At 35.9% G+C, this 21,642-nt stretch overlaps 1 protein-coding gene across 5 annotated transcripts in view; it reads left to right on the top strand.

Moving 5' to 3' along the window:
- PIK3C2G (phosphatidylinositol-4-phosphate 3-kinase catalytic subunit type 2 gamma) overlaps positions 1–21,642 on the top strand; it is a 347,688-nt gene that overhangs the window by 66,574 nt on the left and 259,472 nt on the right. For 4 of the 5 annotated variants that reach the window (XM_006933551.4, XM_045061454.1, XM_019834592.3 and 1 more), the window contains exons 8-9: positions 8,048–8,111; positions 20,465–20,587. In XM_006933551.4, the coding sequence (XP_006933613.3) occupies positions 8,048–8,111; positions 20,465–20,587 (187 nt within the window). The remainder of the gene's footprint in view (positions 1–8,047; positions 8,112–20,464; positions 20,588–21,642) is intronic. The other variant, XM_045061453.1, reaches the window with a different exon arrangement.

Below are 21,642 nucleotides of genomic sequence, written 5' to 3' on the forward strand. Positions count from 1 at the left end.
AATAGTTTTTAGTGACTATTCATAATAGCTATCAATCACTTAGTGGAGTTATTGTACATTTTACATGCATTATCTCATCTAATTCTCCCTACAGCCCTGTGATAAGACACAAAATTTACTTCAGAATCAAAGAAACCCAAGTTCTGGAAGGTTAAATAACTTCCATAAGGCTATTCAGTTCATTAGTGGTAGGACAGAAATCAGGGCTGTGTGAAATTTGCAAAGACCCTATTCTTTTATTAAAACTATTCTGTCTTTCCCTGTATGCCTCTCTTTATTTCCCCCAAAATATTCATCCTCACACAACAAAATCACAGAATGGGTAGGACTACAGAGGACTTTGAATATATCCTAATCTAAACTTTTATTTTATAGCTAATTACATGGATCAGGTATAGGTTCCCATCAAAATGGCATATTAACAACAGCTGTAGTTTCCTCATTCCAAAATAAATTTATCCAAAAAAAAAAAAAAAAACTTAGAGGAAAGCATCAAATCTGACAAATTCTTTAAAAAGTGGGAAATCCTTGGGAGACAAAGGACTGTTCTGAACTGGTTTGGTGGAGGACTGTCACTTGTATGTAGGTAGATGCTGTCTGGGGCACAGAGAGACAAGGGGAAGCTGTGAGAAGAAGGGGAGAGCAAGACAGTTTTCCTTCTCTTTCTGTCTTACCCTGCCATTGCCAGCCCCCTCACAGAAGTCTGGTGACCTTGACCATTGTGCAATACAAGTGTCCACGGAGTTAAATTCGGGTAACACAACAGCTCTGCCACCACAGAGACTGGAGGAACCCCGGCAGGCACAGACTAATCTCAAAATCTAATTCCTCCACCCCTTCCCTTTAACCCCAGGGCATTGCTGCTTCTCCTCTGGTAAGGAAACTAAAACACAGAAAAGCTTAAAAGTTTGTCAACCATCATACAGATAATTAATGCCATAGCCAGGACTAAAACCAAATGTCTAACACTCAGCACTTATTCCACTTAACTATTAATATTGTATACAACATTAAATTATATATTTTTTATTTTATATATAGCATTTATAGTATTGATATATATTATATATTTTTCACATATATAATAGCATTATATATGTGTGTATATATACATCTTATATATAATAACATTATATGTGTGTGTGTATATGTATATGTACACGTGTTATCCATTCATCCATTGATGGACATTTAGGTTGTTTCTATGTCTTGGCTATTGTGAATAACGCTGCAATGAACTTGGGAGTGCGGCTATCTCTTCAAGATAGTGATTTAATTTCTTTTGAATACTAGAAGTGGGGAATGCTGGATGATATGTTAGTTCTATTTTTTTATTTTTTGAGGAAACTTCATACTGTTTTCCATAGTGGCTGAACCAATTTACATTCCCAACAGTACACCAGGATTCCCTTTTCTGAATAGCCTTGACCAGAGTCTTTGTGATAATAGCCATTCTAAGGGGTGTGAGGGGATATTAATTGTGATTTTGATTTGCATTTCCCCATTTCTTTTCAGCCTTTGAGCTAAAGTCAAGTGTAGCATTTTCCTGATGATTAGTGATATTGTTTACGTACTTGTTATTCATGTGCTTGTTGGCCATTTGTATATATTTTTAAGGCAAATGTCTACTCAAGTCCTCTGCCCATTTTTTAAATCGGATTGATTTTTCACTATTGAGTTGTATGAGCTCCTTACACATTTTGGATATTAACCCCTTATCAGATATATGGATTGCAAATATTTCCTCCCATAAACTAGGTTGCCTTTTCACTTTATGCATTCTTTCCTTTGCTGTTTTAGGTTTAAGATAGAGTGCAATTTCATTCTTTTGCATGAGAATATCCAGTTATCCCAAACTATTTATTGAAGAGACTATCCTTTCCCCACTTATTATTCTTGGCTCCTTGTCAAATATTACTTGACCATATATGTGTAGGTTTGTTTCTGGGCTCTCAAGACTATTCAATACATCTATGTGTCTGTTTTTATATCAGTGTCATAATACTTCTGATTCCCAAATCTTTGTGATATAATTTGAAGTCAGGAAGTGTAATGCCTCCAGATTTGTTCTTTCTCAGGATTGCTTTGGCTCTGCCGGATATTTTGTGGTTATGTATTAATTTTAGGATTATTTTTCTTATTTCTGTGAAGAATAGCACTGGAACTTTGATAAAATTATATTGAATAGGGATGTCTGGCTAGCTCAGTTGGTAGAGCATGCTACTCTTGATCTCAGGGTAGTGAGTTCAAGCTTCATGTTGGGTATAGAGCTTACTTAAAAAAAATAAATTGAATCTATAGATGGCTGTGGGTAGTATGAACATTTTAACAATAGTAACTTTTCTGATATAAAAACGTGGATGCCATTCTATTTATGTGTTTTGATTTCTTTCATCAATGTCTCATAGCTTTCAGTGTATAGCTCTTTCACTTCCTTGGTTAAATTTTATTCCTGAGGTTTTTTTTGGTTTTGTTTTTGTTTTGATGCTATTGTAAGTAAAACTTTTTTATTTTTCAAAACTTTCATTGTTAGTGTATAGAAACTCAACTGATTTGTATGTATTTATCTTGCATCCTGAAACTTTATAGAATTCATTCATTAGTTCTAACAGTATTTTGGTGGATTCTTCAGAATTTTCTATATGCAAGACTGTACCATCATCAAACAGACAGTTTTACTTCTCCCTTTGAGATTGAATGCCTGTTATTTCATTTTCTTGCCTGATTACTGTAAGACTTCTAGTACTATGTTGAATAGGTGGAGTGAGAGTGGGAACACTTATCTTGTTCCTGCTCTTAGAGGAAGTATTTTCTAAAATTTTTTTAATGTTTATTTTATTTTTGAGAGACAGAGAGAGACAGAGCATGAGTGGAGGAGGGGCAGAGAGAGAGAGGGAGACAGAATCTGAAGCAGTCTCCAGGCTCTGAGGTGTCAGCACAGAGCCCGACACAGGGCTCAAACTCACAAACTGTGAGATCATTACCTGAGCCAAAATTGGGTGCTTAACCAACTGAGCTACCCAGCCACCCCTGAAAGGAAGTACTTTCAACCTCTCACCATGGAGTATGATGATAGCTGTGGGTTGTCATATGTACACTTTATTATGTTGAGATGTGTTCCTTCTATACCCAATTTGTTGAAAGTTTTCATAATGAGAGGATGTTACATTTTTTCAAATGCTTTTTCTGCTTCTATTGAGATGATCAATGATTTATTTATGTGCTTTATTAAATTTATTGATTTGTGTAGTTGAATCATCCTTGCATCCCAGGGACAAATTTTACTTGGTCATGGGGTATATAATACTTTTAATATGCTGTTGAATTTGGTTTGCAAGTATTTTGTTGAGAATTTTTGCATCTATAATCTTCAGGGATATTGGCTCATAGTTTTCTTTTTCTGTATTGTCCTTATCTGGCTTTGGCATCAGGGTAATTCTAACTTCATATAATGAGTTTGGGAGTGTCCCAACCTCTTCATGTTCGTGGAAGAGTTTGACAAGAACTGGCATTAATTTTTACTTAAATATTTGGTAGGATTTACCCATGAAGCTATCTGCTCCTGAATTTTTCTTTGTTGGGTGGTTTTTAATTACTGATTTAATCTTCTTATTATTGGTCTATTTGGATTTTCTATTTCTTCCTGATTCAGTCTTGGTAGGTCATATTTTTTAGGAATTTGTTCACTTCTTCCAGGTTGTCCAATTTTTTTAGCATATAATTGTTCATAATAGTCTCTTTTGATCCTTCTTTGTTTCTTGTAACAGCTTTTAAATTAAAGTCTACTTTCCAATTCTGTGTCTCCCTCTCTCTCTGCCCCTCCCCCGTTCATGCTCTGTCTCTCTCTGTCCCAAAAATAAATAAATGTTGAAAAAAAAATTTTAAAAAAAGTCTACTTTGTGTAATATAAGTACAGCTACCTCTACTATCTTCTGGTCTCTATTATACATGAAGTACCTTCTTCCATCCCTTCACTATGAATATATGTATGCTCTACAAGCTGAAGGGAATCTCTTGCAGGCAGTATATTTGTCTTTTTTCATCCATTCAGCTACTAGCTGTCCTTTGACTGAAAAACTTTACATTTAAAATAATAATTGATAGTTAATGACTCACTATTGCCATCTTGTTAATTGTTTTGTTTTGTAGCCTTTCTTTCTTTCTGTCTGTCTGTCTGTCTTCTTCTTTCTTTTTTTCTTTCTTCTTTCTTTTTCTGTTCCTTTCTCTCTTCCTGAATTGATGATTGGCCATAGTAGTATACTTTAATTTCTTCTCTTTACCTTTGCATATCTGTGATAGGTTTTTGTTTTGTGGTTACTCTGAGGTTTACTTGAAATATCTTATAACAGTCTTTTAAGCTGATAGCAATTTAACCTTATTTGCATAAAAACTCTACGTTTTACTCTGTCCTAACATTTTATGCTTTTGATGTCAGAATTTATACCTCTTTGTATTATATATCTATTGACAATATGAAACTTTAGCTATTTTTAATATTTTTCCTTAATCTCTATACTAGAGTTAAGTAATTGACACATCATTATTACTATATTAGACTATATACTTGTCTTTCCAGTAAAGTGTGTTGTATATTTTCATGTTTTCCTGTTACTAATTAGCATCTTTTCATTTCAGCTTGAGGAACTAGCATTTTTTCTAAGGCATGCCTTGTGCTGAAGAACTCCTTTCCTTTGTTTGTGACAGTCTTTATTTCACCTTCATTTCTGAAGGACAATTGTGTTGGGTAAAGTATTCTTAGTTGGCAGGGGTCTTTCTTGTTTTGTTTTGTTTTTTTTCTTTCAGCAACTTACACTTATCATCCTACTCTCCTAGTTTGTTGGATTTCTGCTGAGAAATCCACTGATAGCTTTATGGTGATTTTTTTATGAGGAAAAATTATTCTCTCTTGCTGCTTTTGAAATTTTCTCTTTGTATTTGATTTTAGACCATTTTATTTTGTTATGTGTCTTGGAGTAGATCATTTTGGATTGAAATTATAGGGTAACCTATTACTTCATAATGTCCAAATATCTCCCCAGGTTTGGGAAGTTCAAAAGCCATTATTTAACTAAGCTTTCAGCTCCTTTCTCTTATCTTCTTCTTTCAGGACTCCAATGACATACGCATGTTTCTCTTTATGGGGCCCCATGAATCCCATAGACTTTTTAAATTCCTTTTTTACTTTTTTTAATTTTGTTTTTGTTCTTCTGCTTAGGTAATTTCAAATAATCTGTCTTTGAGCTTACTGATTTTTTTCTTCTGCTTGGTCCCTTCTTCTGCTGAAGCTCTATATTGAATTCTTCAGTTCGGCCATTGTATTTCTTATCTCCAAAACTCTTGTTCTTTTTTTTATGTTTTCTATACCTTTATTGGACTTCTCATTGTGTTCTTACATTGTTTTGATGAGTTCATTAAATTGTCTTTCTGTGTTCTCTTATATTTCTCTGAGCATCTTTAGAATAATTATTTTGAATTTTTTGTCAGGCAATTCATGTGGCTCCATGTCTTTGGGGTCAGTTGCTTTAAGTTGACTGTGTTCCTTTGGTGGTGTCATATTTCCCTGACTCTTTATGATCCCTGGAGCCTTGCCTAGATGTCTGGGCCTGGGAAGAAGCAGTCACATCTTCCAGACTTTATAGGCTGACCTCAGTACAGGATCTTCACCTGTAGGTGAGGCACACTGGAGCATGCTATGGCTGTGAGTCTAGTGGTGCAGGGCACCAAGTATACAGTCATGTGGAAGACCCAGGTCTGGTGAATGTGATGTCTCCTCAGCTCAGGCCACTGGGGCCTACAACATCTTTAACAAGTGCTGTTGGCATCTTCAGTGGTGTTTCTGGGTCCAGCAGCTAGGGCCCAGGGTAGGCAATGGTTGTTGCTAGAGTTGGTGGCACGCACACATAGAGTTTGGGTGTCAGCTGCAAGTGCCTATGTAGTGGCAGGAACTGGTTGCAGACATACATATAGTAAGGGGGAGGGCAGGGCTGGCAGCAAAGGCTACGACTAACTGTAGGTGCACTGGCACTGTGGGGCCCTGGATGTTGGTATGCACTCCTGTGGCTGCAGTCTCACCTTGGTCATGTGCACAGCAATGAAGGCTATTATGGGATTCAGGCTGGTTAGATACAGGTACACAGCTGGAGTGGCTTGTTGCAAGCAAGCCCAACAGTGTAGGCCAGTCACAGGAAACAGGGCCAGAACCAGGCCCACAAGCCTCTGTGGGGGTCCTGGCAATTGGTGTGCATTCCTGTGCCTGCAGCGTCTCCCTAAAACATGTGCATGGCAGTGAAGGCCAGTACAGAAACCAGGCCAAGGGCTTGCAGGTGCACACCTTGGGAACCAGCTGCCAGTGAGCCTTAGGGTGGCAGTGGGTAGGAAAGGGAGCTGGGAGGGACTCAAGCAGCTGCTGTTTGTGAATATGAATACCTGTGTGTGATAGGGGGAGGGAAACAGTGAAATCTGCCTGCGGCTCTGCAGCTGCTGTGTTGGCTGTTGATTTCTCCAGTGGTGAAAGGTACTGGGGCCCTCTGCATTGCAGGCCACTGGGAACCATAGTAACTCCCCCTACACTACTGATGCTGGCAGCCCCTTCTTCCTTGTTCCTGGCCGTCTTTACATATCTCAGCTTTGCTGGTCTCTGGGTAGGGTAAAATCAATGCAGGTCCTTCTTGCAGTGTCCCAAAAGGCTGGGGGAAGCTGTTGGCTCACCTACTGTCCCTTTCCCAGCAAGGGGATTTCCCTATGGACAGTGAGCAGTGCTGGCCTGCAGGATGAGATGATGCAGGCAAAATGAAAGTGCCCTCCCATTTCTGTGTGGTTATTCTCAGGGTTTCTTGTTCTACAGTGTTGTCAAAGTTTCTTGCAAGGATTCCTAACCTCTCCCAGAGCTGTTTTTGTTCATAGATAGTTGTCTAATTGTGAGAATACAGAGACTGGGATCTCGTACTTTGCCATCTTGGAGACCTCCAAGTTGGAGACCTCCAAGACTGCTCTCTGTAATACAATGCTATTCTGCCTTCCCTCCTCAGACTACTTTATGGTGCCATTAAAAGATCACACACTAGATGGCAGGAGCTTTATTTTCAGTTTCACTCTTCCCTGACTTAATTTCCTCTTAGAAGTTGGGCAAATCATATACCTTCATTAGTTTCCAGGGTTTTTTCTATAAAATAAATATAATGCTTAACAGCAAGGTGCTGAGGGTATATATTCTTGAGGGTCTTTTAAGTTTTGGGGTCATATTTTATATAAAAACCCTCCCTTCAATAGCCAAATCTTTCACTATTCTTTTCCTATACCTCCACTGATTTTTTACATGGTCAATGCGTTTTGTCTTTGAACTGTCAGATTTAATCCAACTGAAGTGATGATTTAATAAAGGCTGAGAAGGCAGTTATTGTAAAACACATTGGTGTGTCTTTAACACTTTTTGTGTTGTATGATTTGTTCAATTCAGCAGTTTTCAGGAAGAGAAGTAGGAAGAGAAAGTCATGATGTTTGGAAAATAATTTTGATTAGTGAAGTAAGAAGAACCTCTGCTCATCTCACACGTATTCCACCTAAACATAGATAAGGTTGGAGAAATAAGGGAAGCTTAGGGCAAAAAGATACAGAGGTTTGATGCCAAAGACAGCCTTATCTATTATAAATATATGTCATTAATTCTGAGAGCAATTCTCTACAAGTGTTTGCATATTTAACAATTCTTGATGTTAGTATTTGTCATTATCTGCTCATAAATCCTTTCATAACTTACATTTTGAAGTAAGAATAGTTTGATATTGTGAACAGTCTTTGAGAGGTTTAGTTAATTTGTCATGGATTTCTTTGGAGTTCTAAAGTTTTCAGATATGTCTGTAGGCTATCAAGTTACACAAAGTTTATAAACATCCTTCCGAAATGGTTTTTAAAACCGTGTCAGTAGCAATCCTTTTTAAGCCATGTCTGCTATAGAATCATGGACAAAACAGAACTTATGATAAATATGCTAAAGTTAATATAAGTTTTCTTACCCACTTTTAGACAAAGTCATTTTTTTTCTTTCCAGACAGTGCCTCTCAACAGTAATCAAAAAATATGACTTCCACCTGAAATGCCTATTGAAAACCCAGGTATTAACTTTTGTTACTTCATCTATCAATTCAATAAGTATTTATTAACCATAAAAAAATTTTGCAATTTTCTGAAGACACAAAGATGAATAAAGTAGAATGTCAATATCTGAGCAGCTTTCATTCCATTGTGGCAAAACACACAAGTAAATAGATGTGTATGAAAAAAGTGTCATAGGTACTGTGAATGTGAAAGACCTATGTGTATACAGGACACAAAAGAAAGTTATCAATTTTACCTATTTGATCTGAATGTTGAAAAATGAGTATGCCAACTAAGGCACATGGTGAAAGAAGGTGGGGAGTGGGGCTAACTTTTAGTGAAGAACAACATAAAGAGAAGCAGTTAGGAAAAGCCTAGAATTATTAGAAAACTGTATGAAATTTGGAATGGCTACAACTAGGGTTCAGTTTGAGAGACTGGAAAGAGACCAGATGAAAGGAGCAAACAGGGGCCAACTTATGTAGGATCCTAAGGACACTTTACGGACAATTTAAGGATTTTCTAATTTATCAGCTGATGACATAGAGCCATTATGCAAGGCAACAGAATGACAGATGGGTGACTAGAGGAGCACTTCATTAGCCCAAAGAGATGATAAGGGTATTGACAAAAACTCTACAGTAGTGGTGGTCAGGAGGGGACAAATTCATAATATGTGAAAATGTGCAATGTATATGATTTGGTGAAAGACTATGAGTAAAACAAAAGAAGAGGGTGTCTAGAATACCTCCACATTCCTGGCTGCCAACCAACTACATAGAGACATCAGTTTACTAAAATAGCAGAAAGAAGAAGCTAGCTTGGCAGGGAAATATGATGGACTTAGCCCAAGATTACTGAGATTTGGTCACCAACTGGGCATCAAAGTTGTGGTCACCATTAGGCAGACCATATCTTATAGCTTATTCTTCCAGGGAAGGGTTAAATCTTCCACAGATAAAACATGCTGTGATTATAGAAAATTGTGTAAATACAGTGTTTTAAAACAAGTGAGGATTTATTTTTCCATTAAATAATTGACTCCTGATATATATGAAAAGATAAAGAGCCTAAGTAACTATTCCTAATATTAATTAACAGTAGAAGATTCTGAAAATAATAAATACTTCTGGATAGATACCAAACTCATGTGAATTCCACATAAATATTTAAAGACATGATGATGACAAATACACAACTCATATTCCCTCCCAAAATGTAATCCTATCACTCTAATTCCATTTTTCTTTCTTGAGTCTGGCTTAAATATATAAGTTTAAAATGTGAAATGTGAAAGAAATTCACAGAAGATTGGTTTGAGTCTCATAAAAGTGTCATAATTAGTACTTCTTCAGCCTGATTCTTCACCTTTGTGATAGTCATTCTTTTGAGTGTAGAATTTGAAATTTACCAGGTACACAAGGCAGACGAAGACTTCATTCCTAGATCATTTATGTCTCTTGACTATATATAGATATACTTTTGAGGTTATGATAGCCTACTTATGATGACTGGTAATTATCTAAATGTCTCAGTACTGCTCATGTATCACAGATGCCTTTTTATACATACACACATGCACACAAATTGTTGAGAATCTGTAAAGTTCTTAATTTCCAAGAAGTTTCTAACCCTTATACAAAGCCTCCAATATTTCCACTTTGAAATAATCCATTGATTATTGTAAATTTTTTCAGTATGACTTGAAAGTTGGCAAAACATCAAATAATTAGTCTTTACATTAACACAGGCAAATAGTTATCATCACCCACATCTGACTTATCTTGTAAATAGGCACAGTGTCTGTGATTTTCCAGATGAACTCCTTCCAAAACAATGGTCTTTTTAAATGTGATTCTTCCTATGAGGCATCATTAGCAAATATCTGAGAAATGAGGACAGACTGCGGTACTTCTATTTATTTGACAACTGCATTAAGTAATATTTCATCAATGTCAAAAATAGTGCCAACATGAACAATGTTTTTTTATATTTCCCAAACTTGGATTATTAAACAATTTAAAAAAAAAATAGAAAACATGCAGGCTGAATAAATATGACACAGATATTATTGAATAATATGGGTAATTTAAATTTTCAAATATTTTCTTTCCCCAGCCATGGTCATTTAACATATTTTAGATTTGATTTATTTCACTTTTGGGGCCCTGATTATTATGTTTGCTAAGTAGCTAATTTTGTAAGCAATTTACATAGAACCTTTATTTTGGACATTTTATTCCTCTCTTCTATGCCACTAATATCCAGAAAGGTATGGAACGTTTTCTATATTCATTCTATATTCTGTGTTCATCTCTAATATTTCAGAGAAATTAAGAATAAAAGAAAAAGAATTTCTCCCCTAAGGTATTACTTAATGCTTACTTAGCTTACTTAATGTTAATTAGCGAACTATTTATTCACTAGAATCAAGAGAAATAGAAATCTGGAGTGCCTGGGTGGCTCAGTTGGTTAAGCATCTGACTCGATTTCATCTCAGGTCATGATTTCACAGTTTGTGGGTTCAAGCCCCATGTCAGGCTCTGCACCAACAGTATGGAGCCTGCTTGGGATTCTTTCTCCCTCTCTCTCTGCCTCCCCCCTGCTGTCTCTCACTCTCTCTCAAAAAAAAAAAAAAAAAAAAAAAAAGAGAGACAGAGAAATAGAAAACAAAACCATACTCTGAAGTTGCTGATGATCTACTTGGAAAGACAGCATATTCATAAATAATGTACATAGAGTGGTATATATACAAAGCAAAACAGTGTAAAACAAGATTTCAATCTAGGTGCAAGAATCAACTTCTGATTCAAACTTGCTTCTTCCTAGTAGCTTCTAATGCACTGTCTCCAAAATTTTTATTACAGTGCCAAATAGGACCTTTTAACAAAGTTAGCAATCCTTATTACTGATGACAAGCTTATACTAGAATCTAATAACTGATGAACTAATTATAAACTGATAAATGTGGACTGAGAAAAATCTACTCATGCTTTAAAATATGGTTTGTCTTCATGAAACATCTGCTTGGTCTAAAAAGAGCTAAAAACCTCCAAACACTTTACCATCTAGCTCATGACACAGAAAGTGTACAAACTAGATAACCAGAATGGCACCTCTATTTTTCAGGTTTAAGTAACTAAATGAGTAACACAGAATAATAATTATCTCACACTTTCCCCTCCCTAAGACCTAAATCCAACTGTATTCAGTTTCTAGACAGAAGCTAAAAATTCCACATGTAAGTAGAAATAAAGGGGGCACATAAGGATCTTCTGTATTTGGCTTTATTAGAACTGAAGCTCTTTTAGTAACAAGCAGACCTAATCCAAATTGTTGGATTTTTAGAAGTGCCAAATTCAAACATAATTTGTTTTTTAAATGCTTATTTATTTTTGAGAGAGAGAGGAAAGAGAGAATGCAAGTACATGAACGGGGGAGGGACAGAGAGAGGAAGACAGAGATTCCCAAGCGGGCTCCACACTGTCAGTGCAGAGCCCAACGTGAGGCTCAAACTCACGAACCATGAGATCATGACCTGAACGAAAATCAAGAGTCAGATGTTTAAGCAACTGAGCCATCCAGGCACCCCTCAAACATAATTTAAACAGAGTGGCAGTAAGGACAGAATTTAGGTACAGAGACTCCAAAGTCAGATAGCAGTATATGCCAACCCTACACTAAAGAAAGTTTTTATTCAACTTTCTTAGAGTTCATATTATTCATCACTAGAGTGAATTTAATAAAATATAACAATGATATTTTTAAAATTAATAAAAAACATATGAGATATGTTTAATATAATATAGTGGCTGGAAGATAAAACGTGTTCAGGTAAAGATAAGTACAAGTGTCAGTTTAGTGCTATTAGAGTTATTATTTTTAAAGTCATATATTTTCGGGGGGGCTGATTATCATAAGTTTTTATTGCTAAAGTAGAGGACTGAGTAGGATTCAGAGGAAGAAGAAAAATGTCACAAAACCGATTTGTATTCAACATAGAATATAAGAAGTGAGAAAAGAACAAAAAATCGTAAGAAGAAAATAGGACAAAATGAATAGGTAACAAGAACCTGGTTAAAGGTTACAAAAGAAGAAGTCAAGGAGATGAAGGAGATAAAGTCAGGTCACAAGAAAAATAAAACACAATTGCAGAATTGGAAACTACCCTAGCAGAAATAAAGGGCATAGTGAAACTACTAAAAGTCAAACCTATTATGTATAGGACATTTTCAGACTTAGGGAAGCAAAAAATGAAAAACTGAAAATAGATCTCCAATAAGGAAAATAATCACTAGCCAACATAATTTGTATTCCAAGTGAGATCAAAAGCATTGAAGGATTTTGCCAAAGGAATAACATGATCTGACATTTTATTTGGGATGTGTGCAGTGAATTATATAATACATGAGGAACATTTAATAATACATATACAAACTAAAGAATAATACCTGAGCAGGCATTCTTATTAAACAGTAAGTTTAGGAACAAAATATTGCCGGTATCGTAGGATCTGCCTGTGTGCCACTTTATATCTCTTTTCTCTACATGAGAGGTATCCTTTGGTGAAAAGTATTTTGTAGGTTTTGTTTTCACCATTTTACCTTTTCACATTACCATCAAAGGATATCTATGCATTCATTAGAAATATACATTTTAGCTTTCCTTTTTAATGTCTCCATAAGTAGAATAAAACTGTATGTACTTTTTGAGCCATATAACTTTTGCTCATTGTTTTTCAGATTTATCCACCTTGTTCTATGTGGTTTTGCTTTGTTTTCATTGATGTATGGTATTCAATTAGCTCAAAGAACCTCAATTTATTTATGTAATCCACTGTTGATGTACACCTGAGCTAATATCAAGAATTTCTCTAGGGTATATACCTAGGGTCATAGACACTTTTTAATAGGGTCACACATATTTCATAACAGATGAGAGTTCCCATTGCCCCATCTTCTCACCATGTGGTATAGTTCAACTTTTTAAATTTTTGCTTAAGTGGGGAGAGAGTTAAGATGTGGAGTAGGAGAAGGACCTTATGCTTGCCATGTCTCTTGAACACAGCTAGATAACTATCAAATAATTCTGAACACCCAGGAAATTGATCTGAGGAATGAGAGAACAAACTGTACAACTAGAAGGAAAAAGGAGGTCACATTGTGGAATGCAGGAGGTGTGGAGATATGATTTGGGGGAGAAAGGAATCACAGGTGCTGTGCAGGGAAGGGAGCCCTGATCATGGAGAGAGGGGAGAGAAGGAATGATAGAGAAAGATAAAGCAGCATGCAGGGATTGCACAAGAAAAACACTTCCCCAAAACAATGCTGACTGGGAAAATGAGAGGGACCGATTATCGCAAGATTTTACAAGCAGCAGAGCTAAAAGTCTGAAGTTTTAGAAGTCTGTGCCATTGCCAGAGTCAAGCATGGCAGGCATAGGGGTCTCCTGTGCGGAATGAGGGCAGAGGCCCAGGAGTGGACAGCATGCTCTGAGGATCTCCTGGATCATTCTGGGAGAGACAGTTCCCCTTCTTGCAGTACATTTGGAAGAGGCAGCAATGCCTCTCGGGACAAAAGAGCTAGTGGGTGCCACGGAGCTGCTTCATTCACTAGCATATAAGCAGAGACACCTGCTGAGGGCAGCTAACCTGGATGCTGGCTGTTTTGCTAGGCTTTACCATAAAAATTCAAGTCCCTGCCAGTCGTACAACTGCTTTTCTGAGAGAAACCATTATCAGCCACAAGGGAGTAAGACCCTCCCCTAGGGTATCAGCACAAGTCTGCCCCACACTAAGTCCCTAAAATTTGGAGTTTTGAAACCCAGCCACTCATCTGAGTTAAAACGGAGGAACAGTGCACCAACAGGCCTTCAGACAGATCAAACGTAGACAGGGTGAAGGCAGGGGTCTGACAGAAGCCTGGGTCACAAGGGAAGAGATTGTTCCCCCTTCTGTGAAGACCTCCTCAACAGCGGTGGGCAGGAAATATCCTCCCTGGGGAAGAGAGTGGGCTGATGCCATTGTTTACCCCTCTTATCAGTACAGCAATCTTTAGGGAGCAGTACAGCACACACAGTGGAGGATTGAACCAGTTACTGCCAAGACCTACCCCCTGGCACTCTGCAAGGTGGCTTTTTTATTAGGGCAAGTCTGATTGAGATCCAGAGCGGCAGGGGACCCCTCCCCAGAAGACCAGCACAAACCTCCCATATGCACCAGATCTACTGATCATAGAGTACTGCAAAACTTCAGCTCTAGTGGAAACGGGACCAGGCACACGCTTTCCTGATACACAAAAGATAGAGTCCTAGAGAAAATTCCAAGATGGAGGAATTCATCCCAAAAGAAAGAACAAGAATATATCATGGCCAGGGAGTTAATCAAAACAGATATAAGTATTATGTTGGAACCAGAATTTAAAGCAATAATCATAAAATACTAGCTGGTCTTGAGAAACAGAAGAAACCAGAGAGACCCTTTACTGCAGTGATAAAAGACCTAAAAACTAGTTAGCCAAAATAAAAAGTGCTGTAACTGGGATGCAAAACCAAAAGTGCTATAACTGGGATGCAAAACCGACTGGCTTAGTGACTCCAAGGATGGAAGAAGCAGAGGAACAAATAAGTGATACAGAAGATAAAATTATGGAAAATAATGAATCTGAAAAGAAGAGATTAAGAAAAATTATGGATTATGAATGTAGACTTAGAGAACTCAGTAACACCATAAAGCATAATAACATTCATATCATAGGAGTCCCAGAAGCAGAGGGGGGAAAAAGGGGCAGAAAGTTTATTTGAGCAAATTATAGCTGAAAACTTCCCTAATCTGGGGAAAGAAATAGACATTCAAATCCAGGAGGCACAGAAAACTCCCATCAAAATCAACAAAACCAGCCAACACCAAAACATTTCGTAGTAAAATTTGCAAAATACTGAGGTAGGGAAAAACACCTGAAAGCAGCAAGGGAAAAGAAATCCCTAACCTACAAGGGAAGACAAATCAGGTGAACAGCAGATCTATCCACAGAAACTTGCCAGAAAGGAGTGGCATGATATATCCAACATACTAAATGGAAAAAATATACAGCCAAAAATGTTTTATCCAGCAAGACTGTCATTCAAAATATAAGGAGAGATAAAGAGTTTCCCAGAAAAACAAAAACTAAAGGAGTTCATGAACACTAAACAGCCCTGCAAGAAATATCTTTAAAGGAGACACTTTGAGTGGGAAAGAAAGATCAAAGGCAATAAAGCCTAGAAAAGAACAGAGAAAATCTCGAGAAACCACTTTACACTAAATGGCTAAATTCATATCTATCAATAATCACTCTGACTGTAAATGGACTAAATGCTCTAATCAAAAGACAAAGGGTATCAAAATGGCTAAAAAAAAAAAAAAAACACACAAAAAAAAACCCAAGACCCATCTATATGCTGCCTACAAGAGACTCACTTAGACATAAAGATACCTATAGATTGAAAGTGAGGGCATGAAGAAACATTTATCATACTTATATGTTAAAAGAAGGCTGGAGTAGTAACACTTATATCAGACAAACTAGATTTTAAAGCAAAGACTATAAAAAGAGATGAAGAAGAGCACTATATCATAATAAAGGGGAATATCCAACAAGAGATGTAACACTTGTAAATATTTATGCCCCCAAATTAAAACACCTAAATATATAAATCAATTAATAACAAACATAAAGGAAGTCATTGATAATAATACAACAATAGTTGGAGATTTTAACACCCCACTTACAGTAATGGACATATCATCTAAACAGAGTATCAATAAAGAAACAATTGTTTTGACTCATACACTGGACCAGATGGGATTTAACAGATACATTCAGAACATTTCAACCTAAAGCAGCAGAATACACATTCTTTTCAAGTGCACATAGGAATAGGACATTCTCCAGAATAGATCCCATACTAGGTCACAAATCAGGCCTCAACAAATACAAAGAGATTAAGATCATACCATGCATATTTTCTGAACACAACACTATGAAACTTGAAGCCAACCACAAGAAAAAATTTGGAAAAACCACAAATACATGGAGGTTAAAAAACATGTTACTAAAGAATGAATAGGTCAACCAGAAAATTTAAGAACTTAAAAATTACATGGAAACAAATGAAAATGAAAACATGACAGTCCAGAATCTCTGGGATGCTGCAAAGGCCGTTGTAACAGGGAAGTGTATAGCAATACAGACCTACCTCAAGAAGCAAGAAAAGTGTCAAATACAAAACCTAACATTACACCTAAAGGAGCTATAAAAGAAACAGTAAATAAAGCCTAAAGCCAACAGAAAAAAGGGAAATAATAAAGATTAGAGCAGAAATAAGTGATACAGAAACAAACAAACACCAGTAGAAGAGATCAAGGAAACTAAGAAATGGTTCTTTGAGAGGATTAATAAAATTGACAAACCCCTAACCAGACTTTTCAAAGAGAAAATGTACCCAAAAAATTAAAATCATGAATGACAGAAAAGAGATCACAACCAACACCACAGAAATACAAACAATAATAAGAGAACATTATGAAAAATTATACGCCAACAAATTGAGTAGACTGTAAGAAACAGAAAAATTCCCAGAAATATACAAAACTGAATACCAAAACTGAAACAAGAAGAAATGGAAAATTTGAACAGACCTACAATCAGCAGAGAAATTGAATCAGTAATCAAAAATCTCCCAACAAAAAAAAGTCCAGGGCCAAATGCCTTTACAGGGGAATTCTACCAATCATTTAAAGAAGAATAAATACATGCTCTTTTCAAGCTATTCCAAAAAAGTAAAAATGGAAAGAAAACCCTCCAAATTCATTCTACAAAGCTAGTATGACCTTGATTCAAAAATCAGACAAAGACCCAACTAAAAAGGAAAATTACAGGCCAATATCCCTGACGAACATGGATGCAAAAATTCCCAAGAAGATACTAGCAAATCTAATCCAACATTACATTAAAAGTGTTATTTTCCACAATCAAGTTGGATTTATTCCCGGGCTGCATGGATATTTGCAAACATGCATTAATATTTGCAAACAAATTAACGTGATACAGCACCTTAATAAAAGACAGAATGAGAAACATATGATCTTCTCAATAGATGCAAAAAAAGCATTTGACAAAATACAGCATCCATCCTTGAAAGAAAAAAAAAACCTTAACAAAGTAGAGATAGAGGGAACTTACCTCAACATCATAAAACCATATATGAAGATCCACTGCTAATATCATCCTCAATGGGGAAAAACTGAGAGCTTTTCCTCTGCAGTCAGGAAAAAGACAGGGATGTCCACTCTCACCATTGTTATTTAACATAGTACTGGAAGTCCTAGCCTCAGCAATCAGACAACAAAATGACGTAAAAGGCATCCAAATTGGCAAGAAAGAAGTTAAACTTTTCGCTATTTTCAGAAGACATGATACTCCAGGTAGAAAATCTGAAAGACTCCATCAAAAAAAATTGCTAGAATTGATAAACTAATTCAGCATAGTCACAAGATACAAACTCAATGCACAGAAATCTGTTCCATTTCTACATACCAATAATGAAGAAGCAGAAATAGAAATCAAGGAATCAATCCTATTTACAACTGCACCAAAAACCATAAGATATCTAGAAATAAACCTAACCAAAAAGGTAAATGATCTGTACTCCGTAAAATATAAAACACTGATGAAAGATATTGAAGATGACACACAGAAATAGAAAAACATTCCATGCTCATGGATTGGAAGAACAAATATTGTTAAAATAATTTTATTACCCAAAGCAATCTAGATATTTAATGCAATCCCTATCCAAATACTACCAGCATTTTTGCAAAAAAAAAAATAGAACAAACAATCCTAAAATTTGTATGGAACCCCAAAAGACAAAGTAGTGTTGAAAAAGAAAACCAAAACTGGAGGCATCATGATTCCAGACTTCACTCTGTATTACAAAGCTGTAATCATCAAAACAGTACGGTTGGTATTGGCACAAAAAAACATGGCACAAAAAACAGACACAAAGATCAGTGGGACATAATACAGAACCCTCAAATGGACCCACAAATGTATGGTCAATTAATCTTTGACAAAGGAGGAAAAAATGTCCAATGGAAAAAGGCAGTCTCTTCAACAAATGGTGTTGGAAAAACTGAACAGCAACATGCAGAATGATGAATCTGGACCACTTTCTTACACCATACATGAAAGTAAATTCGAAATTGATGAAATGCCTACATGTAAGACAGGAAACCATAAAACTCCTAGAGGAGAACACAGGCAACATCCTCTTTGACCTCGGCTGGAAAAACTTCTGACTAGACACGTCTCTGGAGGCAAGGGAAGCAAAAGCAAAAATGAACTACTGGGACTTAATCAAGATAAAAACCTCTACAGTGTAGGAAACAATCAACAAAACTAAAAGGCAGCCAATGGAAACGGGAAAGATATTTGCAAATGACGTATCTGCTAAGGGTTAGTATCCAAAATCTATAAAGAACTTACCGAATTCAGCACCCCAAAAAGCAAATAATCCAGTTAAGAAATGGGCAGAAGATATGAATAGACATTTTTCCAAAGAAGACATACAGATGGCCAATATACACATGAAAATATGCTCAACATTTCTCATCATCAGGGAAATATAAATCAAAACCACAACGAGGTACAACCTCACACCTGTCAGAAGGGCTGAAATTAACAACACAAGAACAGTGGGTGTTGGCAAGGATGGGGAGAAAGGGGAACCCCCTTATACCTTTGGTGGAAATGCAAACTGGTACAGGACCATGGAAAATGGTTGGAGGTGCCTGAAAAAGTTAAAAATAGAACTACTCTACAACCCAGCAATTGTACTACTAGGTGTTTACCCAAAGGATACCAAAATATTGATTCAAAGGGGGAAGTAAAGAAAGGGGTATATATGGAGCTGAAATCTCTGAATAAATCCCAGACATTGGATAGACTGTCACCTGTAAAAAGTGAGAGAAGAAAAACAATGCCTACAGACCAAGAGAGCTTTTGAGAAAGCCTCTCTCTGCCCAGGAGCTTTGAGTGAGGAAAATGATTACCTGAAAAATTGTCTGGGTAGCTGTGAAGTATTAATTTACACGATAGTAAGAATTTATGCCAAAAAATTGTGCCAGAATATAGTGACTATTTTGGACACAGGCAGAAGCAAATGCAAAACCACTATAAGGGAACACTTTTCTAAACTCGAAAACCATGGAGTTTCCTCTAATATATACACACACATAAATACGTGCTGGTAAAAGGGGAATAATCAGCTTAAAATTTACAAATCCTATGATGGCTGATCCATCATATGAGAGATTCTTCAGATATCAAGCATGTATTTGCACTGGATTTCAGGAGACTGTGTATTTGCACTGGATTTCAGGCTAGATTTGAGCATATTTTTTCATAGAGGTGACACCTGGCCAAGAAAATATATAAGAAGGAAAAATGGAAAGCTTGTTATGTTAACACTTCAGAACATCTAATATTTAGATGGAAAAGGGAGTTTGGATCACAAATGGAGTACACAAAGTACTGAGACCTAAGCCATAATAAGACTGTAGTTTAATGTACATAAAGGTAGTTGATGTTACTAGAAAATTTTAGCCTGAAAAAAAAGAAGAAAAGAAAAGGGAAACATGATAATCATTTTCATGTATTTGATGACTGTTCAAGTGAAAAGGTAATTAGCTTTACTGTAAGTACCTCTGGAATGATAAGTTGGAATAAATGGTTGCAAACTTAGAGACATTCATCTTGATTCAATATGAGAAAAATCTTTGTAACAATTACTTGTTCAAAAATTGATAGACTGTCCTGTCTGTAGAGAATTCTTCCACATTACAGGTATGCAAGCAGTCATGAATGTTCCATTACATAGGAGTTTGCTAAATTTTTTCTATCTCTGTGACTCTTTGAGTTAGTGAATACTGACAATAATGCAGCTTTGTTATTTTATGTGCTATATTCCAAGCTTATCTCAGGAAATATTTGATGTAACATAGACTCTGAAGGAGCAGCATTCTAGTACTTTAGATATTAATCATATCTTAAAATTATTTTGAACATTGGAGAAGATTGATGACAAATTTTTCTCCTCTGCATTGTTCTGGAAGACAAAACAAAAGAATGTATCATTCCCTCCCACTGTCATTTAGCTGTTCTGAAGAATCATATTGAGTTCACATAAATAAAATAACAGGCTTTTTCCACATGAACTACTCATAAATTTTTCTTTTCCATGTTATAATTGAGTAGTTGTGTTTTCTTAATCTGGAAAAGACTTAAAATGCATCCAAATTAAATTGCATTTTCTTATTTTTCATCCATAGCAAAATGTAGATAATATTATTGAAGAAGTAAAAAATATATGCAGTGTTCTGGGGTGTGTGGAGACCAAACAAATTACAGATGCTGTAAATGAACTAAATCTAACTCTTCAGAGAAATGCAGAGGTAAATATACTCATTTATTAGACAGTAATTATTTTAAACCTGAGTTCAATAATTAAGAAGAGTGAAAGAATTTTGCCTACTGTGTGTGTGTGTCTGTGTATGTGTGCATAAATATTTCAATCATTTGGGGGTAATGGAAACTTGATTCTATTACACCAAATAGATTATTATACCAAAAGGATTCAATTAAATTAAAAGGAAATTTCTTACACCTTTGAAGTTTGTAACTGCAATGTATCTTCCAAGTGAGACTCAAATCAATCCTACTATCCTACCTAGAGGAAACAATTATATAACATTCACAAGTGTTTGTATAGACTATTAATGGCTTTCATGTGCACCAGTATATTCAGGAGTAAGTATCCATGCTTATGTGGACAAGCACACAAATAGGAAAAACCAATTTTTTGTGGTATCTTTTGCTGAATTTGCAGTGCATACTGCTTATATGTAATGCATTAATACCATTTTTTCCAGTTAAAAAAAATAAGTATTATATGTTTTTTTTTTTAATCTCAGAAATCTAATATAGAATTACAGGTGTGATTATTGCCCAAGAAAAAGATTAGGAAATCTGGTCACAATAATCCATTAAATCTTGTTATTAGTTTAGCAAATGATGAAGCAGAAAGATAGGATGATGATAATAACTAATACTTGATAGTACACTGCAATAATAAAATAGTTCCACTTATTTATTACTTCATTTCATTTCACTTTTATTTCATTTCAGTTCATCCTCCCAACAATACACCATGAAGTTGGTGTTTTAATGTTAATTTTATTATTAAAATCAGATGCTTAGAATGCTCATGTACAGAGGATTAATAAGTGGCCAAACAGAGATTTGAAACTAGGCCTCTTCCTCAATATATGTGAAACTTAATAAGAAAGAGTGATCACATTCATTCTTTACCTGAAGGGAAAGGAACAGCACAGATTATATTATCTTGAATATGCCAACCTTGAAATTTCAAAAGGACTGATTTAGAAAGTGGACAATTATATTAATATATATAAATCATCATCATTGTTTCAAATGTTGGACTTTCTAT

The sequence above is a fragment of the Felis catus genome, chromosome B4 (assembly GCF_018350175.1).
Source record: "Felis catus isolate Fca126 chromosome B4, F.catus_Fca126_mat1.0, whole genome shotgun sequence".
NCBI classification, from domain to species: Eukaryota; Metazoa; Chordata; class Mammalia; order Carnivora; family Felidae; genus Felis; species Felis catus.